Here is a 25,933-nt window from a genome sequence, read left to right as displayed (position 1 = left end):
TTCGTCAGGAGTAGAGTGAGAGTGTCAGGATCATCCATGTGGCAGTGAGATCAGTGGCGCTAACAGCATTTCCTATGAACGTGGCACACTTCAGAGGCATCGGACGGCTAAAAAAAAATCATTATAGTAAAGTGAATGTGCTCAATAAGTGAACTACATTACTTACTTGTGCAACCAAAAGGGTAGGATTTTGACAGAGAATGGTAGGGTGTATTAAGAACAGAAGGACGGACCTCAGTGTACAAGTCCAAAAGCCCCTTAAGGTTGGAGCACGGGTCGGGAAATTTGGTGAAAAGGGTGCTTGGCTTCATTAGAAGAGGCATGGATTTTTAAATTTAGATACACAGCCTGATTACAGGCCATTTGGCCCACGAGCCCACAATTACACCCAGTTAATCTACATCCCTCAGTATGTCTCAGACTGTGGGAGGAAGCCAGGGCCCCTGGGGAAAAACCCACGCAGACGAAGGGAGAACATACAAACACCTTACAGACACATCCGTAGAAGGTTAATTAATGAAATTGGCATTATTATTCGAAGAAAGGACAGATAAGCTGGAGGGGACTTAATTGAAAAAGACAAACCCTTGAAAGGAGAGGATGCATGACAAGCTGTAGGCGCTGTGATTGTAGTAAACACACCGAAATGCTGGTCTTTTCAGTGTCTATAGATTTATTTCCAACGTTTCAGGCCTGAGCCCTTCGTCAAGGAATAAGCAGAATAAGCCAAAAGCAGGGGACAGAATAGATGTGAAGAAGATATTTCCTCTTGTTCAAAAATCTTGAATTAGGTGCAACTGTTTGAAATCAAGAAATCAACCATGTAGGACGGAGATTACAAGATTATTTTTCTCTGTGAGGGTTGTATGTTTCTGAAACCCTCTTCTTGAAAGAGAGGTGGGTCTGAATATTTTCAGGTAGATTTTGATACACTTCGTCTTGTTAATTGGCAGAGTTGTCTCCGGGAGCCAAGGGATCCTGCTCCTGATGTATATATTTCTATTATGGTTTTTGCAAAGCATCTCGGTAATGAGAAATTTTTGAAAATTTCCCACACTGCAGCCTGTGTAAAAATGAACGACTCATTCCCGTTCCGAATTTTTTCCTGCAGCAGCCCTAGATTTCTTTTAGACTGCCTGCAGTCAAAACTGAAGCGCAGGCGTTCTGCAACAATGGGCTAATGAATACGATGTGCATGATACATCGCTGACGATGCCGACACAGTGACACTGTACGTCACATGCAGAACCTACCCCACAGACGACGTCGACCCACGTCCAGCCTTTGAAACTACCGCGCTCAGGTATGTAGTGTAAACACCCTTTCTGTGTGAACAGCCACTCCGGAAGGTAAATGTGAAAATTATCAACAGGAAATTATCCCGGCAGCTGTGTAAAAACAATAAATGTTTACCCTCGAGTCCTGCGCTGTCTCTAAGGAGTTTGTACACTCTCCCCGTGCCTGTGTGGGATTTCCCTGGGGGGTCCAGTTTCCTCCCACCCTTCAAATCGTACGTAGGTCAGTTGGGCGTATTGGGAAGCACAAGCTCATGAGATGAAAGGGCCCATTCACTGTGGTGTATGTCCAATTTTTTTTTAAAGAATCGTATTTCATACGAGGGGAGATTTCATTTCTTAGCACTGTTTGGCTTGGGATTTCAGAAACAGATTCCCCAGTATAACAATCGGGAATCCCAGCACAGGCAGGGTCTCACTAGGTCACAGTCAGGGACAATTACAGAGTATTGTGTTGCAATAAATTAGTACGTAGCAAGGGCAGCACAAGAGCATGGCTGAGGAGCTCACTCAGGAGTCTGATGGCCACAGGGAAGAAATGGACTTTAAGCCCGTTGATGCATGTTTTCATATTCATAAGTCTTCTCTTCAATTGGAGGAGGGAGAATTTTAATTTAAAAAAAAATGTAGACATACAACACTGTAACATGCTAATTTGGCCCAATGAGTCAATGCCGCCCAATTACACCCCATTAACCTACAACACCCAGTACCTTTTGAATGATGGGAGGAAACCAGAGGACCTGGGGAAAATCCACGCAGACACAGGGAGAACGTACAAACTCCTTACAGACAGCGCGGGATTCGAACCCCAGTCCCGATCATTGGTGCTGTAAAGAGATAGAGCTAACTGCTACGTCAACTGTGCCATCCATACGCCAACCATGCCTCCTTTTTCAGCAGCAGGAGGTGTGGACAGAGTCGATGGAAGGGAGGGAGGTTTGCATGATGTTCATTTTCCGCAGCTTCTTCCAAGCTTGGGCAGAGCTTCCATAATACACTGTGACGCATCCAGCTTTCAATGGTGTGCCTGTACAAGATGTTAAGGGACATGCTGCACTGGCGAAGCTTTTTAAGAAAGGCATTAGAATGTAGAACAATACAACACAGTACAGGCCTTCGGCCTGCAATGCCGACCATAGAAACCTACTAAAGAAACTAAACCTCACACCCATAACCCTCTATTTTTCTTGTTGCCATCGACTTGTCTAAGAGTTGATGCTCTTTCAGCTACTCCAAAAAAAAACATGAAGCTATTTATTGCCTGTATCCAAAAAAATTTGTTTCTATGTCAAAGGTGTGTTCGGAATTAAATGGCCACCTCCTTGGATCTGGAGCTTGGGTTGCTGAACATAGGATTGGATCTGGGCTGCGGATGGTTTGAACTGGTGTCAGGCAGAAGGCAAATGAATGTAATACAGTATTAACATGTTCTGTCCGAAAGGAGATTGCATGTTCACCCCGTTTCTGCATGGGGTGCCTCCAGGCACTTAGGTTTGCACCCATGTTGGTAGGTAGGAAATTTATTTACATTTCTTTATTTGTTTACATGTGTACATTGTGTACAGAATGTTTTTGCACTATCAATAAGTGGTAGAACCATAGAATTTTACTGCTCAGAAACACGACCCTTCGGCCCTTGCTGAACCATTTTTTTTTTGTCCTAGTCCCACTGCCCTGCACCCAGTCCATAGCCCTCCATATCTCCCCCATCTAATTACCTGGCCAAATTCTTCTTAAATGTTAAAATAGAGCCCGCCTTCACCTCTTCAGGTGGCAGCTCGTTCCACACCCCCACCACTCTCTGTGTGAAGAAGTTCCCCCTTTCTGTCCCCTCCAAACTTTTCCCCTTTCACCCTTAACCCATGTCCTCTAGTTTGTATCTCACCTTCCCGCAGTGGCAAAAGCCTACCTACATTTACTCTGTCTATCCCCCTCATAGTTTTAAATACCTCTATCAAATCTCCTTTCACTCTTTTATTGTCAAAGGTATAAAGTCCTAACCAGTTTAACCTTTTCCTGTAACTCATTTCCTGAAGTCCAGGCAATATCCTTGGAATTCTTCTCTGCACTCTTTCTATCTTATTGATATCTTTCCTGTAGTTAGGTGACCAAAACTGCACACAATACTTCAAATTTGGCCTCACTAATGTCTTTTACAACTTCACCATAGCATCCCAGCTCCTGTATTCAATACTTTGATTTATGACGCCAATATGCCAAAAGTTCTCTTTACAACCCACCTGTGACATCACTTTCAGGGAATTATGTAATTGCATTACCAGGCCCCTTTGTTTTATCGCATTTCTCAGAGCCCTACCATTTACCATGTATGTCCTTTCTTGGTTCGTCCTTTCAAAATGCAACACCTCACACTTGTCTGTATTAAATTCCATTTGCCATTTTTTAGCCAATTTTTCCAGCTGGTTCAGATCCCTCTGTAAGCTTTGAAAACCTTCTTCACAGTCCACAACACCTCCAATCTTAGTGCCATTTACAAATTTTCTGATCCAATTTACCACACCCAGATCATTGATATAGATGACAAACAACAATTGTCCCAGTACTGATCCCTGACGCACACCACTAGTCACAGGCCTCCAGTCTGAGAAGCATTCATCCACCACCACTTTCTGGCTTCTCCTGTCCAGCCATTGTCGAATCCAGTTCATTACTTCACCATGAATACCTAGTGACTGAACCTTCCTGACTTACCTTCCATGTGGGACCTTGTCAAAGGCCTTACTAAAGTCCATGTAGACAACATCCACAGCCTTTCCTTCATCAACTTTCCTGTTAACCTCGTCAAAAAATCTCTACAGTTGGTTAGATATGATCTACTACACACAAAGCCATGTTGACAATCCCTAATCAGTCCCTGGCTATCCAAATACTTGTACATCTGATCTCTTAGTACACCTTCCAATAATTTACCTACCACTGACATCAGGTTCACTGGCCTATAATTTCCAGGGTTACTTTTGGACTCTTTTTTAAACAATGGAACAACATGAGCTACCCTCCAATCCTCTGGCACCATAGCCATGGAAAGGACATTAAAAAAAATTTCTGCCAGAGCCCCTGCAATTTCTACACTAACCCCCCTCAAGGTTGGAGGGAATATCTTGTCAGGCCCTGGGGATTTATCCACCCTTATTTTCTTTATGACAGCAAGCACTTCCTCCTCTTTAATCTGTATAGGTTCCATGACCTCACTACTTCTCTTCCTACTTCCCACATCTGTGCCTGTTCCCTGAGTGAATACTGATTTAAAAAAAAACATATAAGATCTCTCCCGTCTCTTTTGGCTCCACACAAAGGTGACTACTTTGGTTTTCAAGCAGACTCATTTTGTCCTTTACTATCCATTATCTCTTAATATACCTGTAGAAACCCTTATGATTTCCCTTCACATTGCCTGCCAAAGCAACCTCGTGTCTTTTTTTTAGCCTTCCTGATTTTTTTCTTGAAGTTTTTTCTTGCATTTTCTATACTCAAGTATCTCATTTACTCCATGTTGCCTATACCTGCTATATACCTTCCAAACCAAATCCCCAATATCCCTCGAATACTAGAGTTTCCTATGTCTGCTAACTTAGCCTTTAATCCTGACAGGAAAACATTCTGCCTGGCCTGCAGAAAAAGGAATCTCAGGGTTGTATGTGATGTCATTTATGTCACCTGACAATAAATTGGTCTTGTGGGTGTATTGCATGGTGGATCTTCTGGGCTGGAAGTGTCTGTTGCCATGCTGTATCCCTATATAGTGAAGATCAGCTGATCAATCCCTGCATGCTGGAACTCCTGTAAATATATTGACAGTGTCAAATGGTTGTTCAGGATGCCGATGGTTTGAAATGCAGTCCGTTCGGCCGCAGAGGCTGCAGGAGGCGAATCCATGGACGCTCAGTGTCTCTCGTGTCGGCAGAATCATAAATAGCAATGAGAAAGTGTCCAGGAGGGAGATAGATCAGATTGTTGGACTTCAGGAGGAAGTCAGGGGAACATGATCCAGTCCTCATCAAGGGCTCAGTAGCGGAGAGGGTCAAGAACTTCAAATTCCTGGGTGTGAACATCTCCGAGGATCTGTACTCGAGCCTCCATGTTGATTCAATCATGAAGAAAGCTCGCCAGCGGCTATACTTTGTGAGGTGATTGAGGAGATTCGGTAGTCACCAAAGTCTCTTGAAAACTTCTACAAGTGTACCATGGAGAAACTTCTGGTTGGTTGCATCACTGTCTGGTATGGAGGTGCCAATGCTCTCAGGACAAGAAAAAGACTCTAGAGGGTTGTAAACCCGGCCTTCGACATCACGGACACCAGACTTCACTCCATCGAGAGCATCTACATGAGGCGGTGTCTTAAAAAAGCAGCATCTTTTTCAGTTTTCAGGATCTGAACCAGCTGGAAAAATTGGCTGAAAAATGGCAAATGGAATTTAATGCAGACAAGTGTGAGGTGTTGCATTTTGGAAGGACAAACCAAGAAAGGACATACATGGTAAATGGTAGGGCCCTGAGAAATGCGGTAGAACAGAGGGACCTGGTAATACAGATACATAATTCCCAGAAAGTGGTGTCACAGGTGGGTTGTAAAAAGACTATCATCTGGACTTCACCCAGGCCATGCCCTCTTCACTCTGCTACCATCAAGAAAAAGGTACAGGAGCCTGAAGACGAGCACTCAGTAGCACAAGCACAGCTTCCTCCCCTCTGCCATCAGATTCCTGAATGATGAATGGACCAAAGACACTGCCTTAGTTTGACTTTTCGTGCACTATTTTTATTTATTGTTGTAAGGTGGTTTATACGAATGTTTACATGGTGATGCTGCCACAAAACAACAAATTTCATGACTTGTTCATGACAATAAATTCTGATTCTGATGGGACTCCTTTGCTACTCTTTTCTCCCATTGTTAGGGATGCCATACATGCTCTTTGCCTTCCAGCAGAAAGAAGTTGAAGAATATCATGTATATTACATTTTTAATGTTTTATAATGCAACAATGAAAGGGACATTTAGTCAACTGCTCGAAAATGGATTAGGCTAAGGAACAGGAAATGCTGGAAATACTTAACAGCTGAGATAGCAGAGAGAAACGGAACAAAGATAACCTTCAGCATTAACTTTGCTTCTCTATCAGGCAGTAGTGCCTGACCTGATCATCTCAAGCATGCGACAGGGATTGACTGTGGAAGATGGGATTTTTCTCCTGAAAGCAAAGCACTCGAGGAAATTCACAACATCCTGACTGGTTTAGGAAGAGGAAAAAGTATTTCAGTGATGGATGCTTCTCCGATAAGTGGACTCCGAAGGCCATTTCAAGTCAGGCCTCCGACTGGAGGCCGGCTGGCTACAAGAACGGATGGAAAACTTAAAACTTACCTTTCAGACAGCAGCCCTGAAAGGTTGCTCCAGCATCGCATTGATATTGAGCGGCACCTCGTAGCGCCCTCTGGAGCTGATGGAGGCGGGGCAACTGGTGCCATAGTGCCAACTGTCATAAATATGTGGCAGAGCAATGGCTGTCTTCCTTACCCATAATCCCCCACACAGCTTTAACTGCTCTGTGTCTCCCAGAACTGTTCCAGCTGCGTGGAGGATTTAGGGTAGGGAAGATGGTCATTGCTCTGCCGCGTTTTGAGCCACAGAGAATGCCCCCGGAGGCTGTAGTTGCCTGGTGAAGCTGTCACAGCGCTCACTGGCAGCCCCCTGACGCGGCCCCCGCCAGCTCCCGCTGCCTTGAGGATGTCATGGGGGGAGAGGAGTGAGTGGGGAGATGGGTTGCAGGCTGAGGGCATCATCAGCCACCCCTAACCAGTCCCTTCCAGTGGCTGTACAGTCAGGTCAGGATGAGGAGTGCAGCGCTCCACCGATTATCCTTCCAGGAGAAGGTTTGGAATCAGAGCCTCAGAGCCGGCTACATCACATTCAGAAAGGTATGTCTTTAGGTGTAAGGGCAAAGAACTTCCACCTTTACAGTTGGGCATTTTCCTTGTTTGAAAGGGCCTTGAGTCTCCAATTTAAAGTGATAGGTAAAAAAAATACAAGGGAATGTGCAGAAAAATGTCTTTTAGTCAAGACTATCATCAAGTACAACCTAATGAAACAGTGTTCTCTGGTCCTTGGTGCAAAACATGCAGACACACAACCAGATATAACACATATATAGACAAACAATACATATACAGGACATGTTTATATATGGAAAAATAAATTAATGAATATTGTTTCATAAATATGAGAGTCTCAGATGGTTAGTGTCAGCAGTTCCTTTGGTTATTCAGCATTCTCATTGCCTTAGACACAGAGAGTGACAAATATCTGGCTAAAGGAGCACTTGAATGGACAGTTGAGAAACAAAGGGAATAGTTTAGGGGCATAACCAATGTTTCGGGCTTGAGCCCTTCATTAAGATCAGCAAGGTACCTTGATGAAGGGCTCAAGCCTGAAACATTGGTTATGAACCTATATCTTTGCTATATAAAGTACACTGTTTGACCAGCTGAGTTTCACCAGCATTGTATTTTTACCCTCTCATGCTGTAACTCTTCCATGGTTATAATCTGTCCAATGCTAAACTGCTCTCTAAACTACACCCATCAGTGAAAATTGCCCCTTATGCCATCTTAGCCTGACTCAAATTTATTTTTCTTGACCGTCTCATACCCTTTTTACACTGACACTTCAAGCTGGGCATCTTCTTTGGCTTGGCTTCACGGATGAAGATTTATGGAGGGGGGTAAATGTCCACGTCAGCTGCAGGCTCGTTTGTGGCTGACAAGTCCGATGTGGGACAGGCAGACACGGTTGCAGCGGTTGCAGGGGAAAATTGGTTGGTTGTCCACCTTTAATACACCTCGCCTACCTGTATAAACGTGACGAAGACCAAATGGGGGAGGGGGGAGATTCATTTCAGATCCGTCTTTTATCCGGCAAGAGGTAGTATCAGAGGAAAAATGGGGTGCGTGTGAAAGGGGGAGCTGTGTTGCCGGGTCCAAATGGGAAAGAATGTGATAATCCACCTTTTTTGTTCTGGGAAGCCGGCTTGCTGTGTAAAAGGACTCAGCGACCCGGCTTTCCTTCTGTCCTGTGTGAACGAGCCAGCCGACTTCCAGAGACGAGCCATGTATACAGGAATAAATAAGTGGGACTTTAGTGTAAAAATAGTAAGAGTTAATTAAGCTGAAGCAGGGAAGTACCCTGATGAGTGGCATTTTCATTTACTGGAATCTGTTTTGGGGTTAACATTTTGCTGTCTGAATCAACTAATTGCTCATTCTAAGTGGGTGGCAGTCACAATTGCATCCATTCACAGTTCATCAGTACATTGATGAACTTTCTGAAAAGAACAGTTGAATTTTTCTACAATTTCTTGAATAAAGAGGCAGACCTGCAGACTATTTTTTGGAATAAAAGCAGAAAATCAGTCATACTCATCACCTTAGGCCGTACTGCATTTGTGGAGAGAGAAATAGTTTGGGGCCATGACTACCTTGATAAAAGTTAAATAACTTTTAATGAAGGGCAGAAGCAGAGAAAAGAGGGTCAAGGATGAAAGAACAAAAGGGAAGTCTTGTGATAGAATGGAATGCAGGAGAAATTAAACAACAATAGTTGGGGATAATGGCTCAGGTTAAGCAACAAAGGATGAGTATAAAGGAGATGCAAATAACCCTTCAGAACCATTATCTGAAACTGAGACTTGTGATAATTAGCATGTCAGTTGACACTATTCCCTGCAACTCATTCCTGCTTTTGGCTTATTCCTCAAAGAAGGGATCAGGCCCAAAACATCAGCAATATATTTCTTAAAGATGCTGAAAAGACCGGCTGAGTTCCTCCAGTATTTTGGTATGTTTTTACTACGGTTACAGTGTCTGGAGACTTTTGCGTTTCACTATTTAATATATAAAAATATATATTCATTATTATTTCACTACCTGTATGAGTTGGATGGCCTGGATATCATGCAAAACAAAGCCATTTATTTCATTTTGTTACACATGACAATAAAATAATTTGTTAGTCCACCAAAAAAGGCCTTTTCTGCTTTTGGTGTTCTATTTAGTATATGTGGTTGTGGCTAATACACCTTTCACTGTGACATTTCTTAGTTCAAACAAAAACAATATTGTCTAAAGAGTGGCTCTAAATAAATGGCACAATGAATGTTGAATGAAAGGTACCTTTTATTTTATTTCCTCTATATTTCAATGAATAGAGTATTATTTTTAAAAATAAAAATAAAGCTTTGCTTCTCATCTGAAATTGATAAACAATCCAAAATGGACGGTACGGTTAGTGTAGCGGTTAGTGCAAGACCTTTATAGTGCCAGCGATTGGGACTGGGGTTTGAATCCCGCGCTGTCTGTAAGGAGTTTGTATGTTCTCCCTGTGTCTGTGTGGGTTTTCTCTGGAGGATACAGTTTCCTCCCACCCTTCAAAACGTACCAGGGATTTGTAGATTAATGGGGTGTATATTGGGCGGCACAAACTCGTGGGCTGAAATGGCCTGTTACCGTGCTGTATGTCTAAATTTAGATGTAATTAAAAATAATGTACTGTAGATGCCGGAAGTCTGAAATAAAAATGCAGGGAATATTCTGTGCATTGGGAAGAATTTATGGAGAGAGAAAAAGTAAACATTTTCTTCTGCAAGTAAAGTCTATTTTTGTTAAAAAAATTCAAAGTTGATGAAATGTTGACTCTACATCTTTCTCCACCATTATTGTCTTACCTGCCGTAACACTGATATAGATCAGTGGTTTTCAACCTTTTTCTTTCCATTCACGTCCCACCTTTAAGTAATCCCTATGCCATCGGTGCTCTGTGATTAGTAAGGATTGCTTCAGGTGGGATGTGGGTGGAAAGAAAAAGGTTGAAAACCACTGTTTTAATCGTACCTCATTGACTGGTTATGTGCACGATTTCAGAACCCCAAATGGGTCAATGACAATTTTTGTCAAGCAAAATATTTCTGTAACAATTGGGTCTAGAGCAGTGGTTCTCGACCTTCCCTTTCCACTCACATAAGTAATCCCTATGCCATCGGAGCTCTGTGAATAGTAAGGGATTGCTTCAGGTGGTGTGAGTGGAAGAAAAAGGTTGAGAACCACTGATAGATGGTACAACGCTGGATCCTAAACACTGGGCTTTGTGGTCCCTACTCTCAGTGATCCAGGTTGAATTAGAATCATAGTAAGGAAACAGGCCTTTCAGCTGTATTATCCAGGTTTCTCAGGAAATCTGCGGAAGCTCAAGATTCAAGGTTCTTTTATTGTCATGTAATAAAACAGAAAATGTAATATTACATGAAATGTTCTTTAGTCTACAGTATGGCAGATAAAGATTCGTCATGAGCACAAATTGCCCGGCTCCCTTTAGTCAGGGAAAGAGAAGCAAAAGAGAGTGTTCCCCCCACCTCGGCCCCTGAGTCATTGAGTGCCCGTGAATTCAACTCCAGTGCTCCTGCAGTCACACTGCCTTCTGTACAAACCCATCCGCAATCCAAGCTCCAGATCTGAACCTCTGACCCGATCAGGAAGCCTCGGCACTCTCCCGCATCCTGGTTCTGATACCTGGTACCCTTTCAGCCAGTCTCAAGCTGGTCTCCAGCATCCGCAGCCTGGAGAGTCCTTCGACAGCAGTCACCAGCAGCTCACAGCTTGTGTGGGTTCCTTGCTTCGAGTTGCCAGCAGCCTGCTGCTGGTGTGTTCTTCAGCTTCAGAGCCTTGTGGAAACTGCGGGCTGCTGTTGGGAGACTCGCCCCTGGCTGCGGACTGCTGGACACAGGCTCGAACTGGCTGGAGAGGGTACCAGGTATCGGAACCAGGACGTGGGGAGGTGCCGAGGGCACCAAAGGGTAATTGACCGCGTCGGAAGTTCGGATCAGGACCTCGAGTCGCCGATGGATCGGAGTGGACTCTGGGTGGTTGCGGAAGTGCTGGAGGCAACTGTATGAACATTTGGTGACTCTTGGGGCGGGGGGTTGGGGGGGAACCTCTCTTTTTCTACTCTCTCTGACCGTAAGAGGCACTTGGGCGATGCCTGCCTGTGTCAAATCTGCCTTGCAGCAGGCAAAAAGAAATTTCATGTAATAGGACAGTGTTTTATGACTATGACAGTGAATCTTAGATCTAATGGCTATATGAGAGGTGAATTGGGAAGCAGTTCTCACTATTTAACATCCTGTCAGTGAGATGAATGGTTTGTGTCTGTGGGGAGACCCAAGGTCTGCGCTGCATCAGGCAGAGGGCGCAATTGAACCACGTTCGTGTTGGGAGAGCAGCTCGCAGGATTCACATTCACCATTAGGTTCAGAGACTTAATTATCACGATCGAGACCCCGGGAGGGGTTTCGGGAGCGCTGCTCTCTCGACCCTCAGCGCGTCTGGAATATCACTTGCCTACTCAGAATTAGTCTGGACCAGCTTCCGTTTTTAATTCTTCTTGATCGCCCATTCCAGAAGGCAAACTTTTTAAAGGGTTGCAATGCCAAGAGTGTGTGAAGTGATATCAGTGTGAAGAAATCATTCCAGAGTTGAAATATCACCTGGAAAATCATAGTTATCGAGCAAAATATTACACCAACACGCAGATGATTAGAAGTCAATATTCTTACTGAATTCAATCATCTGTTGGAATCTTTAATTCCATGAATTTGATGCAACATCAGTGGTCTCATGAGGGAGATGTGTTGGCCACTTCACCTGAGGAAGAAACTTTTAACATGAGAGATCTCGGTGGCTCGTCGCCTGGAATCCAATTGATAACTTTTGCAAACTTCGCTGTGTACTCTGACCCCGCCGGGACAGATAACATTTTCAACTTTTGCTGCTGCTGTGTGTTTTCCCCTCATCGAAAGAACCACACGGGCATTCCGTTGGTGGCGAAAGCATTCATTCTCCTTTAAAACTCTCCCCCCCTTCCCTTCCCCTCCCCGTGTGGGGGTGGGGAAGTCACTCGTCTATTTGAAGTCATTCAGAGTTGAATCATATTCTCGATTTTCGGAATGATCAAAAATGAATTATTAAAATGTTAAATTAAAATCTAGCGAGAAAATAAGAGCGGAAAGGCAAATAGATGAATGACCGGCTTAAACTGATTCTCTTCATGCATTAAAATCTATCTTGGGTAAGTAAATCATTCTTTAAATAAACGCTATGGGGGAAAATAGGTCAAGAAAATAGGCGAGAAGAAAAGCGGTGAAATAAACAATAGGCATGCTGGATATTGATTGAATTAATCTCTTTAAGTTTCCCCCAACCAGCTGGCACTGAATAAGTTAATTATTCTTTACTACGGCACCGCCCTCTGCTTCTAGATTTTACAAAGAAAATGGTGCGTCCTTTTAACATTGCTCTCCCCCTTGAAAAGTCCCTCTATTTCCCACCCTGAGCGATCTTGGACGTTGCTGGGGGGCTTGTGCTCTGGGGATGGGCAAGGAGGGAGGAGCCGGAGGGGGGGGGGGGGAAGTTGTTACATGTTTGGAAATATACATGTTGTAGTAACAAAATCATGACGAGGAGATGCGTCTTTTGGCGCCAAAAAGGTGTTGGGCGAGGGGGAGGGCGAGGGGGGAGAGGGCGGGACTGATTCAAAGCCTTAAACCGAGTTACACAGACTTCACTAGGTTAAAGCACTTTAGCGTAGCAGGGCAGCAGCGAGTGAGAGACGCGGGTGTGGAGTGAAGGGAGACCGGCTCTGGATACTGCCGAGCCCCATCACGCTCTCTCTTCCCGCAGCATCGTTGCTGAGGGGGAGGGCAAGTGAGAAGCCGGCCAGAAAGCAGGAGCTGCTCCGCTTTGCTCGTGGATTTGATTTTTTCTTTCGCTGCTGCTCTCCTCTTGGAGTTGTACGGGGCTCGGAGCCCCCCCCCCCCCTCCCCTCTCTCTCTCCTCCTCCCCCAATCGCTGCTAATTTCTCCGGTAAGTTGTCGCAGCAGATGACCTGCCCGAGCCGGCGTTTTCGGCTGGTCAACGCCGACCGGCGTTATTCATGCGCTTATGTACAACTTGTGCTTGAAAAAAGGCTCAATGCAGCACCAGGAGAGCGGAGGTCGATCAATCGGACGCGCTTGTTGATTTTAATTGCATTAATATAGAAGTTGTACAGACTTTTAACAAGACTGTTTTATCCCAAGCCTGACATTTAAAGACCAGTATGTAAAGGGACATTGCAAGCAGTTTAGAGAATTAAAGGGAATTTGTTACTTAAAAAAAACCCCTGCATTTCCTATTCAGCCACTGTGGGGCTTTTAGCTAATTTTGGATTTCTTTCCAGAGCAAAATGCCTCTGACTGCTTCGCCATTCCTGGGGAAAAGCTACAACTATGATTACGATTATGACTCTTTCCAACCGGTTTTCTACGACGAGGAGGAGAATTTCTACCAGCAGCAGCTGCCGGCTCCGAGCGAGGATATCTGGAAGAAGTTTGAGTTGCTGCCCACCCCTCCCTTGTCTCCGAGCCGGCGACCCAGCTTCAGTCTGTTCCCTTCCAACGCCGACCAGCTGGAGATGGTCACCGAGTTCCTGGGCGACGACCTGGTCAACCAGAGCTTCATCTGCGACTCGGACACCGAGCTCAAGTCGATCATCATCCAGGACTGCATGTGGAGCGGCTTCTCGGCCGCCGCCAAGCTGGAGAAGGTGGTGAGCGAGAGGCTGGCATGCCTGCAAGCGTCGAGGAGGGAGCCGGCCACCGAGGCGCCCTCGCCGGCTCCTCCTCCGCCGCCGCCGCCTCCGCCGTCCGAGGCGCCGCACGCCGAGCCCCGCCGCCTGGCCTCGTTGGGGCTGGGCGCCGCCTCCACCTATCTGCACGACCTCAGCGCCTCGGTGGCCGAGTGCATCGACCCGTGCGTCGTTTTCCCCTACCCGTTCGCCGAGCACAAAGCCAGCCTGCCTGCGCCGGCCGGAGACGCCTCGCCGCCCGCCACCGACACGCCGAGCGACTCCGGTGAGTGCGTGGACAACCCCCTGGCGGGGAAGGGTTTGGGCACACGTTAACGTGGCATTTTGTCATTTTTTTTGCATTGCCCCCTTTTTTGCATTGCCCCCTTTTTTGCATTGCCCCCTTTTTTGCATTGCCCCCTTTTTTGCATTGCCCCCTTTTTTGCATTGCCCCCTTTTTTGCATTGCCCCCTTTTTTGCATTGCCCCCTTTTTTGCATTGCCCCCTTTTTTGCATTGCCCCCTTTTTTGCATTGCCCCCTTTTTTGCATTGCCCCCTTTTTTGCATTGCCCCCTTTTTTGCATTGCCCCCTTTTTTGCATTGCCCCCTTTTTTGCATTGCCCCCTTTTTTGCATTGCCCCCTTTTTTGCATTGCCCCCTTTTTTGCATTGCCCCCTTTTTTGCATTGCCCCCTTTTTTGCATTGCCCCCTTTTTTGCATTGCCCCCTTTTTTGCATTGCCCCCTTTTTTGCATTGCCCCCTTTTTTGCATTGCCCCCTTTTTTGCATTGCCCCCTTTTTTGCATTGCCCCCTTTTTTGCATTGCCCCCTTTTTTGCATTGCCCCCTTTTTTGCATTGCCCCCTTTTTTGCATTGCCCCCTTTTTTGCATTGCCCCCTTTTTTGCATTGCCCCCTTTTTTGCATTGCCCCCTTTTTTGCATTGCCCCCTTTTTTGCATTGCCCCCTTTTTTGCATTGCCCCCTTTTTTGCATTGCCCCCTTTTTTGCATTGCCCCCTTTTTTGCATTGCCCCCTTTTTTGCATTGCCCCCTTTTTTGCATTGCCCCCTTTTTTGCATTGCCCCCTTTTTTGCATTGCCCCCTTTTTTGCATTGCCCCCTTTTTTGCATTGCCCCCTTTTTTGCATTGCCCCCTTTTTTGCATTGCCCCCTTTTTTGCATTGCCCCCTTTTTTGCACTGCCCCCTTTTTTGCACTGCCCCCTTTTTTGCACTGCCCCCTTTTTTGCACTGCCCCCTTTTTTGCACTGCCCCCTTTTTTGCACTGCCCCCTTTTTTGCATTGCCCCCTTTTTTGCATTGCCCCCTTTTTTGCATTGCCCCCTTTTTTGCATTGCCCCCTTTTTTGCATTGCCCCCTTTTTTGCATTGCCCCCTTTTTTGCATTGCCCCCTTTTTGCATTGCCCCCTTTTTGCATTGCCCCCTTTTTGCATTGCCCCCTTTTTGCATTGCCCCCTTTTTGCATTGCCCCCTTTTTGCATTGCCCCCTTTTTTGCATTGCCCCCTTTTTTGCATTGCCCCCTTTTTTGCATTGCCCCCTTTTTTGCATTGCCCCCTTTTTTGCATTGCCCCCTTTTTTGCATTGCCCCCTTTTTTGCATTGCCCCCTTTTTTGCATTGCCCCCTTTTTTGCATTGCCCCCTTTTTTGCATTGCCCCCTTTTTTGCATTGCCCCCTTTTTTGCATTGCCCCCTTTTTTGCATTGCCCCCTTTTTTGCATTGCCCCCTTTTTTGCATTGCCCCCTTTTTTGCATTGCCCCCTTTTTTGCATTGCCCCCTTTTTTGCATTGCCCCCTTTTTTGCATTGCCCCCTTTTTTGCATTGCCCCCTTTTTTGCATTGCCCCCTTTTTTGCATTGCCCCCTTTTTTGCATTGCCCCCTTTTTTGCATTGCCCCCTTTTTTGCATTGCCCCCTTTTTTGCATTGCCCCCTTTTTTGCATTGCCCCCTTTTTTGCATTGCCCCCTTTTTTGCATTGCCCCCTTTTTTGCATTGCCCCCTTTTTTGCATTGCCCCCTTTTTTGCATTGCCCCCTATTTTGCATTGCCCCCTTTTTTGCATTGCCCCCTTTTTTGCATTGCCCCCTTTTTTGCATTGCCCCCTTTTTTGCATTGCCCCCTTTTTTGCATTGCCCCCTTTTTTGCATTGCCCCCTTTTTTGCATTGCCCCCCTTTTTTGCATTGCCCCCCTTTTTTGCATTGCCCCCCTTTTTTGCATTGCCCCCCTTTTTTGCATTGCCCCCCTTTTTTGCATTGCCCCCCTTTTTTGCATTGCCCCCCTTTTTTGCATTGCCCCCCTTTTTTGCATTGCCCCCCTTTTTTGCATTGCCCCCCTTTTTTGCATTGCCCCCCTTTTTTGCATTGCCCCCTTTTTTGCATTGCCCCCTTTTTTGCATTGCCCCCCTTTTTTGCATTGCCCCCCTTTTTTGCATTGCCCCCCTTTTTTGCATTGCCCCCCTTTTTTGCATTGCCCCCCTTTTTTGCATTGCCCCCCCCTTTTTTGCATTGCCCCCCCCTTTTTTGCATTGCCCCCCCTTTTTTGCATTGCCCCCCCTTTTTTGCATTGCCCCCCCTTTTTTGCATTGCCCCCCCTTTTTTGCATTGCCCCCCCTTTTTTGCATTGCCCCCCCTTTTTTGCATTGCCCCCCCCTTTTTTGCATTGCCCCCCCTTTTTTGCATTGCCCCCCCCCTTTTTTGCATTGCCCCCCCCCTTTTTGCATTGCCCCCCCCCTTTTTGCATTGCCCCCCCCCTTTTTGCATTGCCCCCCCCCTTTTTGCATTGCCCCCCCCCTTTTTGCATTGCCCCCCCTTTTTGCATTGCCCCCCCCTTTTTGCATTGCCCCCCCCCTTTTTGCATTGCCCCCCCCTTTTTGCATTGCCCCCCCCCTTTTTGCAACAGCGTCATCAGCATTCCAACTCGTGGCATTGTGGTCCTGAGTTTAAAGGGTTAATTCTGGGAATCGGAAGCAAAATGCAGCTGAGTTGCTGATGTGTTACTTAATTCTTTGTTGCTTTTGAGACCTGGGACTGGCCAAACGCAAATTGCAAAAGAAAAGCACTGCGCAGATAGAGAGAGAGTCCCTTCCCACCCGGTCGCCTCTGCTGGCTGTTGTGTTCGGGTCGTTCCAGGACAAACGGGATGAAAAGTGTAATGAGGCTGTGCATTCCGGCCTCTCGGAGTGCGTCAGCCTTCTATTAAAAAAATCTCAACGGAACTTGTCTCGATCAACTTCTTTGGGTTTTGTGGCAGGAACTGTCTTAGTGTGGGGGGGGGGGGAGGGGGGGAGAGAGGAGGAGAGGGGGTGGGTGCGGATGGATGAAGACAGCGTTGCACAAGATCCTGTAATCTTCAGCAAATACCAGCTGATGGAGGCCCGCTGAAGGGGAATTGCTAATTGCCATAATTTGGAATCTGTGCATAGCTTTGTGAATTGTCTTTAAAACATTTTTTCTTTCCTTGTGCAGAAGAGGAGGAGGAGGAGGAAGATGATGATGATGAGGAGGAGGAAGAGGAAGAAGAAGAGGAGGAAGAGATTGACGTGGTGACTGTTGAGAAGAGGCAGCCTGCAGCCAGGAGGGCAGAGCCAAACACCAACACAGCCGGCATTTCCAGGCTGCACCACAGACCCCTGGTTCTTAAGCGCTGCCACGTGCCCACCCACCAGCACAACTACGCTGCCCCCTCCCCGCAGCCCCCTTCCAAGCGGTTCAAGGTGGAGAGCAGCCGGGTCCTCAAGCAGATCAGCACCAACAGCAGAGGGAAGTGCCCGAGCCCAAGGATGTCCGACTTGGAGGAGTATGACAAGAGGAGGACACACAACGTGCTGGAGCGCCAGCGGAGGAACGAACTCAAGCGCAGTTTCTTTGCCTTGAGGGACCAGATCCCAGAGGTGGCAAAAAATGACAGGGCGGCTAAAGTGGTCATACTCAAAAAGGCAGCGCAGCACATAATGTCAATTCAGTCAGACCAGCAGAGACTTGTGACAGAGAAAGAACAATTGAGGAGAAAACGGGAACAGCTGAAACACAAGCTGGAACAGCTGAGGAACTGGAGCAATCAGAGATATTAAAACCTCCTTGGTTTTATGGACTGCAAAAAAGACTTTTCTGCTGTTCTCATCTGTGCAAGAGATTTAAAAAAAAAAATGTCAAAGACCACCGTCTCTATACTTTGCATGCTTATTGCATAGAAGACTGAAACTACACAACCTTGGCCAACCTTTGCCATCAAGCACTGAACTTTTGGCCTGGAGATGTGATGCTGCCTCATTGTAATTACTGGGATTATGGGAGTCTCACTTTTTTTTTCTGGAGGGGGAAATTTTACTGTTTTAGTTTTGCTGTTTTACTTTAATTTACAGATATATTTGTATTTAATACATTATTTTTCTTAAAAAAATGCAAAATATTGAGGTTGACTTGCAGCTCCAAACATTTGAAAAATTAAAACTTTTGTTTTATCTATTGCAATAGTGACTTTGTTTTAAAAAAAATTTTGTACATTTCCTAAATTTGTGTAGAAAATGTATTTACTGTTACTATGTAATATCACTTGCTGCCACAAGATAAAAGTATGGAGTTTGTTTGCACCAATTCTCAGCATGTGATTTGTGCCATAAACTAATGTTTAATCTTTTTCTGGACTCCTGGGTTTTTATTTGAGCTGATTTCATTCTGAACCCTTACTTATTTCCACTGCAAATGATTTGGAAAGATTTAAAGGAAGTGGGATTTGCTCTGATAGAGATGTGGTGGGGGAGGTGGAGGGGAGTTAGTCTGCACCTCTGTCTTTATCTACATTTTAAAGCAAATCCTCCCTCCTAAATGGACCAAAATGGGCATTGCACTGATGATGAATATTTGGGTTTCAAAAATCAGTTCTGGTAGTTTTTGAGCCACACCAACTATGATAAATGGATGTGCATGAATCAAAAGGTTTACAGATTATAAAGGTCAACAGTTGGAAATGATTTGGCTACAATCAATGTTTAATCCAACCCTCTCTGCCTGTGAAATAGTTCTCCTGTAGCCTGGAGGTGAATGTATTTGAGTGCATTCCATTTGGGTATTAGTCACTTCTATCCTAGTGTCACAGTGTTGGATTCCTTGCAGTAGACTATAAAATCACCTTTAGTGGCTTTTTGGTTAATTTCACCCCTAAGTGAATGAGGTTTCCATCAGCGTGGGGGTTGAGGATATCTGAAGGGCCCCTGGTTGTCTCTGTCCTTGATCTCCATTTCTGCTCTTGGTGGGCTGAGCCCTTGTCCATTTGTGCTGTAGAGGAGATGATCTTGACTAAACAAGTTGATGGCCCTGTGCTCTTCCAATTCACTTTAGACTCAGGTTTTCTGATACACCATGACCAGCAGGGAGTTTCTTTTTTCCTGAACTGCAGTTAAGCTTGCAATCTGAGGTTAGCTTCTGGGACTCATGATATTCTCCAGGGTGGCACAGTTGGCATGGTGGTTAACACAACACCTTTACTGTGCCAGCAATCGGGACCAGGGTTTGTATGTTCTCAAAGTCTGGGTTTTCCTCAGGGCATTGGTTTCCTCCCACTGTTTGAAACCTACTGGGTGATGTAGGTTAATTGGTGGTATGGACTTGTGGGAAGAAATGGCCTGTTACTGTGTCGTATGCTTAATTTAAAAAAAAATTGAGGCCAGGGCTTTCACTGATTGTGGAGGAATTCAATGCAATCCTGGCACTGGGCACTTGCTTGTAGTTAGCCCCTGGCCTCCCCTGCTTTGTGGGCTATGCAAGGCCTTTGACATTGTCTTAGGGCAATTAGTTGGTGTTATGTGGCCAGATTGCTGGACATGCAGAGGTTCATCAGGTTGATTCCAGAGATGAAGGGGGTTAGCCTATGAGGAGAGATGGTGTGGTCTGGGATGATGCTCGCTGGAATTTAGAAAAACGAGAGGGGTTCTTGTCGAAACATTAAAATTATGAAAGGCATAGCTGAGGTTGATAAGTTTCCATTGGTGAGAATCTGGGGATATAGCCTTAAGATTTGGGGTTGTAGATTTAGGATGGAGATGAGAAGGAACTGCTTTTCCCAGAGGGTGGTGAATCTGGAATTTACAGTCCATTGAAAGCAGTGGAGGCACTCAGTAAATATATTTAAGACCAGGTTGGATAGGTTTTTTACAACAGGGGAATTGAGGGATATGGGGGAAAAGGCAGACAGGTGGAGATGAGCCTGTCATCAGGTTAGCCATGATCTCATTGATGGAGGAGCAGGGTTGATGTGCCTGATAGCCTGCTCCTATTCTTAGCTTCTTCCAAACCTCTTGCTGTCATGACTTGGATAACATGGGCAGCACTGCAGGATCTTGCTCGCACAATGGCTATCTGATCAGCTGCCAGTGCCTACATCCAAGAGAGCATTGTCATAAAGTCATTAAAAGTGGATGTTGGTTGTAAGGAATGCTCACGAGGACGACTAGATTGGATTTTCTTTTCCCAATCTTTCGTGGAAAAGATGGACACCTTTCGTGAAGATTAAATTTGCTGCTTGGTATTGACGATGGTTGGAAGGATGAATATTACACTAGTTTCAGAGAGAATACCTTGCTATTCCGTCCAAGGGACAATGAAAATTACAACCCCAATATTTCAATACCACCCTTAAAGAAACTTTGAGGCAATATTAATTGTGATTGTATGAGAATTAACAATAATCTTAGCTAATTAACTATAGTCATTTGCATTGCTTTGTTGGCGATTTTAATTCTCAGTGTTGTACATGAATACTTCAACAATCACTAGAAAATCTGGAGTAAGAGTGCAGAGATTTACTGGGACAGTGGTTCTCAAACCCCCCCACATACCACCTTAACTAATCCCCTACTAATCACAGAGCACTGATGGCATAGGAAATACTTGAAGTGGTATGTGAGTGGAAAGAAAAAGGTTGAAAACCACTGTATTAGGATGTTGTCTGAATTTCAGGAAAACTGAGTTGCAGGGAAAGGTTAAACAGGTTAGGTCTTTATTCCCTGAAGTGTCGAAGAATGAGGGGAGATATGATAAAATTATGAGGGGGATAGACAGATGGGCTTCTTTCCACTGAGGGTAGGGGAGATGCAAACCAGAGGACCTGAAAAGATTAGGGGGGGGGGGGGGACTTCTTCACACAGAGAGTGGAGGGTGTGTGATACGATCTGTCAGCTGAAGTGGTGGACGAAGGCTCAATTTTAACATTTGGATAGGTATGTGGATGGGAGGGCTATGGATTGGATGCAGGCTAGAGGGGCCGAAGGCCCCTGTAACGTTCTGCGGTTCTATAACTGGTCGGAGGACAGAGAGTGAACGGCCGTATTTTCGCGCCCAGCGCGACGATGTAACATTTCATGCAAGCCAGTACAGTGGCCACTCACTCGCCATGAATGGGGGTTCCGTGACGTCAGGCGCTCGCGGCGCCGGGCCGACGTTCCATTGACGACGCGAGCGAGGCGTGCAAGCACATGGAATAATGATGGAGGAGCGACAACCTGCAGCCCTACGGAGAAAGGAGCTGTGAGCACCCCGAACCCTGGAAATATCTCCCCCACCCTCTCCACCGCTGCAAATCGCCCTTCTCCAGCCTGCACGATAACCGGAGCGAATTGTTGTGGAGTGGGACCAGTGTTATTTTCGACTGGCTGTTTGTGCATTGCTATTTTGGTTTAATTTGCAACGCTGCCTGCAGGGATGCACCCGAAGAGTGGACCCTTGCAGTGAGTTATTTATATTATTTGCTGATCTTCTGCTTGGTGAAGGATTTGAACCATTTTTGCTATGATATTGTGGCATCCGACCGTCATGCTGTGATTGTGTCTATGCATGTAGTCAGAAACCGAAATCTGCTTTGAATTCCTTAATTTGAACGTTAGACCGTATTTAAAACATTGCAAAACTCTTTGTCCTTTGGTGGGCGTATGTGAAGCCCGTGAATTTTGCACGGAAGTTTTATTGGGGTGAGTATTATTTAAAAAAATAATCACCCCGTAGTTTCCATTTGTAGTTCCCATCCCTCCCTGGTTCAATCTTTGGACTTTCCCATCCGTTTGCTTCTCGACATTATTTTTCTTTAAGGAAACAACTTTTTAGGACGTTTGTTGCATTTAAAAAAAACCCAGCACTTTTGTGCATCGAACAGACATTAGGAATTCCATTTTATGATCTCCCGCGCCTCCAAACAAATTAGTTAAAAGGGCTTGGAAGGCTGCATCGGCGAATTTAATTGCATCCAGTCGAAGACGAAATCCTCTGCACTCCTCATCTCAGCAAAAATGCAAAGTGAATTTCTGCCATGTGGCGTCTGATTGCTATTCTTTGAGCTTATTTTTTTCCTCTCTACTCTTTCTGCTCCACCATTGGAGAGAGAGGAAAAAAAAGTACAGGGGACGGTCATTTCCAGTAGGCGGGGATTGTGAATATGCATTACCTAACCATAACCCAGAGGCTGTTTGATGAGTTACAGCCAAGCAAGCCTCTGGGAAGGAATGCCATTTTAAACCAAGTTGCAGTCGGTGCAGATTTGTAACCACCGATAATGTTGAATGAAGGCTGTTTGAGTTCGAATCTGGAAAATGATAAATAAAATATTCGTCAGATGTTGTCGATGAAATGCATTGATTAGTATGGTGGATTAGTTTAAACAAACGGGCCTTTTCCTTGCTGATTCAAGCAGGTGTCGATTTCAAGAATTTGAGGCTCTGGGTCTTTTGTTCATGCTTGCATCCTCCTGCGAGGTGGCTGTGGGCTCAGGTGTATCGTTTACTGCAACGTGATTGCTGTAACAGTTTGGAGATTACGCAACGTCGCCTATGACCAGTAACAGTTGGGTTCCATTCTCACTGATACTTGTTTAACCACTGGAGAAAACGCTATGGAACTTGGATGCTCCTCGCGTTCTGGGCTCGTGTACGTTCCTAATACTCTTGAGCCCCTCGTCGGGATATGACACCGGCTGTCTGGGTGCCAATCCTTTGAAGTTACAACCCCCCCCCCAAACTGCTGGTTCTCACTGCAGTTTATCCTTAGAAACACCACTCCCTGGACCAAGCTTTTCCTTAAATCTCAGCTGTGTCTCAGTGCCAAGTTCAGGTTTGATGACCCTCCCTGTGAAGGGTCTGGGGATGTTTAAATCATAAAAGTTGATTGAATTTTGTATAAAGTACAGAAAAGTTGAATTCAAAATACAAAGTGATGAGTGCACAGGAAAGTATTATGTAATAACTACATTTACAATGTAACATACATGGACTTCTTTCACTGTCTACCATAAGGAAGCTACTTGGTCCAGTGCCCCCCTCAATCAAATGAGGGATGCGAGCCCCAGTTTGTAAGACCAGTGCTCAAACCACTGAGCTATCAGAGCCTCTTCTCTTTGGTTGTTTTAGATAAATATATTGTATATGCTTTTTTTGTAAAATTCTTAAATTAAAATTTTCAAAACAAAAAGCCTCTTTTATGGAAGAGAGATTCTAGGCTAGGGAATGGGACTGCAGTCAGAAGGCTGAGGGAGTTGCTTGAATTTCATCTGAACTCTTATTAGCCACAATGGGTTAATCGTCGCATTAAAAATATAATATACAAGATGCACTTCAACTTCTGTCTGCCATAAGGCCAACAGCCGTCATGAGCATTGCCTGGCACCCCTTTCAATAAGAGAAAGATACGGTTTTTAGATTGCAATGTCGGGAAAATCGCTGAAAATAAATTAACATAATTACAGTCCGTGTGGTCGTTCACACTGGGTGCCTTTTTAGACTGCAAGAACCTTAGTGCAACAGTCCTGATGGTTGGACGTGTAGTAGAGTGGACGTCCAACAAACAAATTTTTCCTGTACGATTTACACTTCCTCCAGAAATTTGTAGGGGTCCTGCAGGATAAATCACGGTGCAGGAATTGACTCAAAATCCCTGCACATCCTTTTTTAGACTGCCCATGTAGTGGCAAAGTTCCTTGATTGTGCCATTACATGCCTGCAGTCTAAAAAGCATAAATGAAGAAAAAGAGAATTCCATTCTGTGCTATATGAATCTACTGTGTTCACTTGTGCTATTTTTTTTCTACCCAACATAAACATTATTCCATTGAGTGCAATTTTAATTTAAATTACAGTAACGTGCTACCCTTGTCTACAGCCCCTGGTACGTTTCAAACGGTGGGAGGAAACCAGAGCCCCTGGGGGAAAAACCTAGGCAGACACGGGGAGAACGCACAGGCTCCTTACAGACAGATTCGAACCCTGGTCCCGATCGCTGGCGCTGTAACAGCATTGCTTTGACCATTACCCCAACCATGCATCCTGTGATTTGATGTTGATTTTTGCCAAGTGTGAAGTGGGTTAAAAGCTTTGGCTTGGTCGAGTAACGAGGCTCCTGGGTTGTGCTCTGAGGACCGTGGCACCTTTTTCCACACACCTGTGAGAATTTGCTCATTGATTTAGAGGTTGTATAACTACTGCTTTGTCAGGAACATCTAAAATGAGTCAACCTCTGCTTGCATAACGCTGTTGTTTTAATTAGCGATTAAGTCAATGGGATTAAATTGGAATACCGTCACAATAGCTTTCTTTCAAAATGAGAGTGATTGGAAGATTCGCTGTTTTAAGAGGTTCCTATTTTTTTTATACAATTTTCTGAGAAGCTTTTTGTTCATTTTGTTTGAATAATTTGATTTTATATAACACATTTGATGGAAGTTGGCCCTGAGAAGCATTACCAGCTGGTACTGACACAAAAAATATCAATGAATCTCAACTGCATCTGGCAATAATTCTTTGGAATGGTTGAAACTCCTAAGGCATTTAGAGTTATCAAACAATAAATTGCAAAATCAAGCTTCCTATGTCCAGAGCTGCAGATTAAACAATGGAAGGAGCAGCATTTGTTTAAAAAAAACCTTCCTCTCTCTTTGAAATGCAAACTTCTTTACATTCATGACAGTTATTAGGTAACGTAGAACATTGTAGCAAAGTATAGGCCCTTTGTCCCATGATGTTGTGCCAACCTGTATAAAACAAGATATAAGAGCAGGAGGCCAATCAGCCCATCAGGTCGGCTCCGCCAATCTAATCATGAGCTGATCCTTATCACTCAGCCCCTCTCCCCATAACTCTTGATACCCTGACTAATCAAATACCTGTCAATTCCTGTCTTAAATACACCCAACCACCTCGCTTTTGCAGACCCGTGGCAACAAGTTGCACAGACTCACGACTTTCTGGCTAAAGCAATTTCTCCACATTTCTGTTTTAAATTGATGCGCTTTTATGCTAAAATTGTGCCCTCTTGTCCTCTTCCCTACCATGGGAAACATCCTTGCCACATCTACTCTGTCCAGGCCTTTCAGTATTCAAAATGCCTCTATGAGGTCCCTCTTGACCTTCTGTACTCCAACGAGTACAGACCAAGAGGCGACAAAAATTCCTCGTTTGCAAACCCCCTTTCATTCCTGGTATAATCTAGTAAATCTTTTCTGAACCCGCTCCAATGCCAGCACATCTTTTCTCAAATAAAGAACGCAAAACTGTACAGCAAGTGAGGTCTCACCAGCGCCCCATTGAGTTTCATCATTACATCCCTGCTATTGTACGCAATTCCCCTAGAAATAAATGCCAGCATTACGTTAATTTTCTTCACTGGCAACTCAACCCAGAGGTTAACCTTTAGGGTATCTTGCACAAGAATCTCAATAAATCTATTCAGTAAACTAAACCTTCCCTACCTCTGCCCAATATCCCTCTCTTTTTTGGTATCCATGTGCCTGTCTAAGAGCCTTTTAGATGTCCATATTGTTTCAGCCTTCACCACCATCCCTGGCAATGTATTGCAAGGACCCGCTACTCTATGTGGGTGGGGGGGAGGGGGGGAGAAACCAGAGCCCCTGGGGAAAACCCACGCAGACACGGGGATAATGTACAAACCGCTACATCAACTGTTCTGCCCATAATTG

At 45.1% G+C, this 25,933-nt stretch overlaps 1 protein-coding gene across 2 annotated transcripts; it reads left to right on the top strand.

Annotated features, from left to right (window-relative positions):
• The first annotated feature begins 12,923 nt into the window (after positions 1–12,923).
• Positions 12,924–18,619, top strand: LOC138755139 (myc proto-oncogene protein-like). 2 transcript variants are annotated; one of them, XM_069920527.1, is made up of 3 exons: positions 12,924–13,229; positions 13,585–14,257; positions 17,449–18,619. In XM_069920527.1, the coding sequence occupies exons 2-3, from the start codon at positions 13,591–13,593 to the stop codon at positions 18,051–18,053; spliced, it is 1,272 nt and encodes a 423-aa protein (XP_069776628.1). In that variant the 5' UTR covers positions 12,924–13,229; positions 13,585–13,590; the 3' UTR covers positions 18,054–18,619. The 2 variants fall into 2 exon arrangements, with proteins under 2 accessions (XP_069776628.1, XP_069776629.1); XM_069920528.1 differs by lacking the exon at positions 12,924–13,229 and having other exon boundaries at positions 13,251–14,257.
• The last annotated feature ends 7,314 nt before the right edge of the window (positions 18,620–25,933 follow it).

This window comes from Narcine bancroftii, chromosome 2, assembly GCF_036971445.1.
Source record: "Narcine bancroftii isolate sNarBan1 chromosome 2, sNarBan1.hap1, whole genome shotgun sequence".
Lineage (NCBI taxonomy): Eukaryota > Metazoa > Chordata > Chondrichthyes > Torpediniformes > Narcinidae > Narcine > Narcine bancroftii.
This window is presented reverse-complemented; position numbering and strand designations above follow the sequence as displayed.

Excerpts from the sequence above, each read along its gene's own strand:
- LOC138755139 (XM_069920527.1), top strand. The coding sequence starts at position 13,591 with ATGCCTCTGACTGCTTCGCCATTCCTGGGGAAAAGCTACAACTATGAT. Across the intron at positions 14,258-17,448 it reads CGACACGCCGAGCGACTCCG|AAGAGGAGGAGGAGGAGGAA; the intron begins GTGAGTGCGTGG and ends TTCCTTGTGCAG.